Source organism: Triticum aestivum, chromosome 3D (genome assembly GCF_018294505.1).
Source record: "Triticum aestivum cultivar Chinese Spring chromosome 3D, IWGSC CS RefSeq v2.1, whole genome shotgun sequence".
Classification (NCBI taxonomy): domain Eukaryota; kingdom Viridiplantae; phylum Streptophyta; class Magnoliopsida; order Poales; family Poaceae; genus Triticum; species Triticum aestivum.
In genome coordinates this window covers 50,690,660-50,696,310 of record NC_057802.1, presented here as the reverse complement: position 1 = coordinate 50,696,310, position 5,651 = coordinate 50,690,660, and the positions used below count along the sequence as shown (strand labels likewise).

At 56.6% G+C, this 5,651-nt stretch overlaps 2 protein-coding genes across 2 annotated transcripts; one reads left to right on the top strand and one right to left on the bottom strand.

Annotated features, from left to right (window-relative positions):
• The first annotated feature begins 276 nt into the window (after positions 1-276).
• On the top strand, positions 277-1,189 carry LOC123077326 (ARF guanine-nucleotide exchange factor GNOM-like). Its single transcript, XM_044499585.1, has one exon. The coding sequence runs from the start codon at positions 399-401 to the stop codon at positions 951-953; it is 555 nt and encodes a 184-aa protein (XP_044355520.1). The 5' UTR covers positions 277-398; the 3' UTR covers positions 954-1,189.
• A 1,238-nt stretch (positions 1,190-2,427) lies between these two features.
• LOC123077325 (uncharacterized) lies at positions 2,428-3,713 on the bottom strand. Its single transcript, XM_044499584.1, has one exon. It carries the CDS (start codon positions 3,468-3,470, stop codon positions 2,685-2,687), a length of 786 nt encoding a protein of 261 aa, XP_044355519.1. The 5' UTR covers positions 3,471-3,713; the 3' UTR covers positions 2,428-2,684.
• Between the last annotated feature and the right edge of the window lie 1,938 nt (positions 3,714-5,651).

The window sequence follows — 5,651 nt, the reverse complement described above, 5'->3', positions numbered from 1 at the left end:
CGCGAGCCAGATCCCGCCGCCGACGTGTGCCGACGGCGGCGAGGGGGAGGAGGGAGAGGGGGCGGCGGCGGTTAGGGTTTTCGCCCAAGCCGCCCCCCTCGCAGTAGAGAGTGAACAAGAGAACAGTGGAGAGATAGATCGAGTCACATAGTCCACGCGTTAACGTGACATCTACGTGTGCATCACTGGTCAACTCAACAGCTTGGACTGAAGCCAAACGCGATCATTTTAGTACGAGTACGTACACTTTCTTCGACTTGGAAAAAGGGTAAACGTCAAAGAAAAGAAAAGGAAAGTTCAACACGGCACGATCACGCATCCCCTCCGCAGATCCCTTTACCAAATTGAGCCTCCTTCTGTACCCCCAACCGAGGCACCGCGCGCACTCACACAGATCCATGCGGGAACCGCCGCCGCCGTCGCCGTCGCCCAGCGCGTCACGCGCGGCCATGGCGTGCGTGGTGACGTCGGAAGTCGCCACGGTGCTCGCCATCATGCGCCGCAACGTCCGCTGGGCAGCCGGCGGCGACGACGACCCCCTCGACCACCCTCTCATCACGGGCCTCAAGTCCCTCCGCCGCGCCGCGGCTACGTGGAGCCCGCGCCGGTGGCGGGACGTGGAGCCGCTCCTCTACCTCGGCCCCTTCCTCGACGTCGTCCGCTCCGACGAGGCCGGCGCGCCCGCCACGGGCGCCGCGCTCTCGTCCCTCCACAAGGTGCTCTCCCTCGACCTCGTCGGCCCCGACGCGCCCGGCGCGGACCGGGCCATGGCCGCTGTCGTGGAGGCCGTCGCGGGGTGCCGCTTCGAGGTCACCGACGCGGCGTCGGAGGAGGCCGTCCTGGCCAGGGCGCTGCAGGTGCTGCTCGCCTGCGTGCGCGGCCGCGCGGCGCCCGCGCTCTCCAACCGCCACGTGTGCGACATTGTCAACACTTGCAGGCTGACTCGCTCTTGAATCTGGCAAGAGCCCTCATTCAGGCAGCAGGCCAACCTCCGAAGATCACCAGCTCAATAGATGGTGAAAGCAATGCAGTCATCTGCTTAGAGCTTATCATTGCCGTCACATTAAACAACAGAGACAGGATTGTCGTCTTATGGCATGATGTTTTCGAGCTTATAACTCATATTGTTCAGTCCACGGTAATGCCCTGTAATCTGGTGGAGAAAGCTGTTTTCGGCCTCCTGGACATCTGTCAGCGTTTGCTTCCTTATAAGGAGAATCTCGTGGATGATCTACTGAGATCGCTTCAGTTAATCTTGAAACTTGATGCTCGTGTGGCTGATGCGTATTGCGAGAGCATCACGCAGAAGGTCGCATGCCTTGTCAAGGATAATGCAACACATATCAAGTCTCAGATGGGTTGGCAAACTATCATTTCCTTGCTCTGTGTCACTGCTCATCATCCTGATGCTTCCGACGCTGGTTTTGAAGCCCTGATTTACATCATGTTTGAGGGGGCACACCTCTCACCTGCCAACTTCGTCCTTTCGGTGGAGGCTGCGAGACAGTTTGCACAGTCTCGGCTCGGGTCTGCTGAAAGATCTATCCATTCTTTGAACCTAATGGCTGAATCTGTGAATTGCCTTGCACGCTGGTCGCATGAGGTTAAGGAAGCTGGTGGAGAGGCCGAAAGGATGCTGGAAGGAATCGCTGAGATGTGGCTGCGGCTAGTCCAGGCGCTGCGGAAGGTGTGCACAGATCAGCGAGAACAAGTGAGGGATCATGCTCTGGTATTGTTGCACAGATGCTTAGTAGTTGATGGGATATCAGTTCCATCTTCGGTGTGGTTGATGTCATTCGACATTGTCTTCCACTTGCTCGATGAATTGCTAGAGATTGCTCAGAATTTCTCACCAAAGGATTTCAGAAACATGGAGTCGTCCCTCTTGCATGCTGTAAAACTTTTATCCAAACTATCCATGCAGTCACTCAATGATCTTTCAGCACACATTGGGTTCAGTAAGCTGTGGTTGGAGGTACTGGACATGATAGAGAAGCTCATGAAAGCCAAAGTAAGAGGGAGCAGCAGGACTGAGAGGTTACAAGAGGCTGCCACAGAGCTACTCAAGAACATTCTGCTGGCGATGAAAGCGAGCGGGATCTTATCGAGCACAAGCGCCGGAGGGGAGAACAGTTTGTGGGAAGCAACATGGCTTCGGGTTAACAAGATCGCGCCTTCGCTGCAGCCAGTAGTTTTCCCTGATTATGATGATGCAGTACAAGGTTCACAAAGCAAGTTGGATATCCCAGCAGTTTCTGAGGGGAGGTTGGTCCCAGTTTAGATGAACAAATTGTACTACTGGATATATATAATTATGTACTTGTAGGTTATAGATAGAACTTAGAAGCAGATGATTTCAGATGTACTACTACTATACTTTTTGTGATAAATAACTTGGATTTCATACTCGTCAAATTCATGGTCAAGTTGAGTAAAATGTGAGGGGGCACTTGCAAACCAGAAGGAGCGAAACTGATACATCAATTTCATTCATCATCCATTCATGTTAGAAATGTTGAACTAGTACTACGTAGTGGTACTTAATCTCGAGCAGCTAACTAGAAATCTGACTGAACGACTCTGTTAGGTAGCTAGGACGAACTAGTAGTGGTAATCTGCATCAGCAGTTCTAGCAGCAAGATGCACGAGAAATCGCATACTTGCTGCTCGATCTTCACTTCGCTTCACTCCAAGGAGATCCTGGAGAAGGGCCGCCCGAGGCTCGGCGTCCCGATGCGGCGGCGCACCCTGGCCATGGCCATCGCCACCGCCACGGAGCGGTCTGGCCCCGCCGGCGGAGGGAAGAAGCCGGTGTGCCGCTTGCACGCCAGGGCCCGGCGCTTGTGCCGGTACGCGCGGTCGAGGACGCCCCGGCCGTGGGAGTGGGACGCGGCCTCGCCGTCCGCGTCCCCGGCCTGGTCGACGCCGGAGCTCCCCGCGCGCTTCCTCTTGGCGCCGGGCGCGGTGGCGACGGAGTAGCTGCCCTGGTCCACGTAATGCGCGGCCGAGAAGGGGCCAGCCGGGGCCGGAGCGGCGGCGGCGTCGTCGACGTCCATGGCGACGTCGAGCCGGAGCACCTTCAGGAAGATGTCGAGGTCGGCGCCGGGGCCGGCGAGGCGCTCGAGCGCGTCGACGGCGTCGGTGAGGCGGTCCACCTCGGCGCTGCAGACGAAGAGGGACTTGAGTCCCGCGAGGAACTTCTTGGCCGAGCCGACGACGGCGGAGGGGTCGGTGGTGGCGTCGAGCACCTGCTGCCCGCGCAGCGCCTCCTTCCGCAGCAGCTGCAGCCAGCGGTGGAGGGAGCTGCCCCGCACCGCCGCCCGGGCCTCGGCGGCGTCCGCCACCCCGCGCACCATCGCCACCAGCTGCCGCAGCCGGCGCCGGCGCTGGCTCACCCGCGAGTTGCCGCCCCAGTTGGACTTGAGGTAGCCGATGAACTCGCCCATGAGGGGCGACTCGAGGATCTTCATCGCGGCTCCTGTCCGGCTGTCCCCTCGCGCGAACCCCGGGCAAGATCAGGCGCCGGCGGCGAGGGCTGAGGGAGAGGAGTGGGGCTTGTGTGCCGGGGAGTTGGAGGTGGTAGCAGCAACAGCGGCAGAGAGTGGCATTGGACGACGGGGTGGCGCGGGTTGCCGGGCTGGGTTGGGTTGGCTGCTCCTCGGAGAACGTGCGTCGTGTCAGATAAAGCTACCCCAGTAGAGTGAGCTAGCTAGAGAGTGAGCAGTGTGTCCACGGCCATGCGTGCACTGGACCAAGACCAAAAGATTTGATCCGAGTTAACTTGCCGTGATCACGGGCGCGCCTGCCACGCGACCCGAGCCCCGCTCTCTCTCTAGGAGTACTACTAGTTTGTGCCAGCCGTTGGATTCGGGATCGAAGGGCAACAACATCCAGTGTTGAGCAGGATGAGTGTGCAACAGTGCAAGTGTACACCGAGCAACGCAGCGCAGACTCATCAGTGATCACTAGTACACTCGTGCTGTCTTGTCGTCAATCAAAAGGCTTAACAAGGCAAGGTGAGATAAGTTTCCCATCTACCGGTGCACGTCGAGTCGAGTTCACATCACATCACATTCACACCCCCGGTTTGGCATGCAGAGACCAGTTGAGCGAGCGAGTTGGGGCCTCGGGGCTCGCTTCCCGGCCGGTCGTGCCAAAAGTTGCCGCGGACGTGTGGTGGCGCACCCGCGTGCGAGCTGGTCCGGAGCTACCACCGCGCACGGTAACCCAGAGCGGCCTCCGACCAAAGTCACGCGCCGGTGAACTCGTGCGTACGTACGTGCCCGAGCGCCCCACATGCTCCTGCCCACCTGGTTGCAAGTTTGCAGCTGCACCGTCTGTTGAAACATGATGGGCGAACGCATGCAGGTAGCAGAAATGGGAGGAGACCAAAGAAGACGAGGCCACGCCACATCGGTCGGGGCCCAAACCCTCGTCCTTTTCGTTTTTAAGCAAGAGAATGCACGTGCAAGTACCCACTTGGCGGCCCGTCACCATCCTCGGGATAAATTAACCGGAGGTCGCTGGGCTAAGGAATACCCGAAATATGGTCATGAAAGTCACGTCACCACGCACGCTTTGGCCCCGTATTCTGCCAATGTGGCATAGCGTTTGACCGATGACTGTCCACGCATGTGCCAACAGGGCAGCAGTAGAGTGACTCGAATCAGCGCGCGCGTTTTCTTTCTTCCGCTGGAGAGCTTCCTTCCTCCGCCGCCTCCGGCGACGAACAAGGTCGTTGGTCGTAAGAGGGGTCGCCGGATCCATGCGTGTGAATTATTTTAGGCTCAAGTAGCATAGATTTTTTGTTTGTTCATCATCTTGGCTTCGGCAGCGATGATGGTGCTAAATAAATATTTTACAGATCCTTCACCGACGAGGCAACCGCCTCTATGGTTGGGGTTGGATTTGAAAACCAGTACGTTCAAGTAAGGATGGCGCGGTTGCGACGACATCCTCGTGGTGGACTTATGTCCTCAGGCTTCGCCGTCGCGACGACGTTTGCTCCAACGTCAGCGTAGAGTTTGGGAGGTAGTCTAGGAGTGGATGCAGATTATGCTCTGCATCGGCGGCATTTGGAAGATGGTGGATCGTGTATTGGGTTCGTTGTTCGTGGCAGGCAGGTATAGTTTCCTCCTCCGACGTCTTACTCGTGCATGGGGGCCAGATCTGAAGTTTGATGGCGTGTCCGAAGTGTTGCCCTGGTCTGATTCGTTCAACGGCAATGGCTTTGACTTTGGTGAGCCACCTTGGAGGTCTGTAAAGCTGCATATCAGGCAATGGCTTTGACTTTGGTGAGCCACCTTGAAGGTCTGTAAACCTGTATATCAGCATCGAGCTTGGATGAGGAGGTGTTGTCATTTTTTCGTTTGGTGACTGTTGTGTGGTGCCGAAGGAAGGTGATGGACGTTGGTGTCAAGCTCAGGAATTTTTCGGTCTTGATTGTTTTTCTGTTTCTTGGCTCGCGTTCCTTTGTGCAAAGGCTAGCGTTCTATTGTTTTTACAGTTTTGTCAAGTCGATGTCTACGTGACTTGTACAATGATTTTTATGATATAAATGAGACATGTATTACCATGTAAAAAAGGCCAGCATTAGAGTATAATTCATCAGCGGTCATGGGACTTGCCCTCAAAATTCACTTTGTTGTATT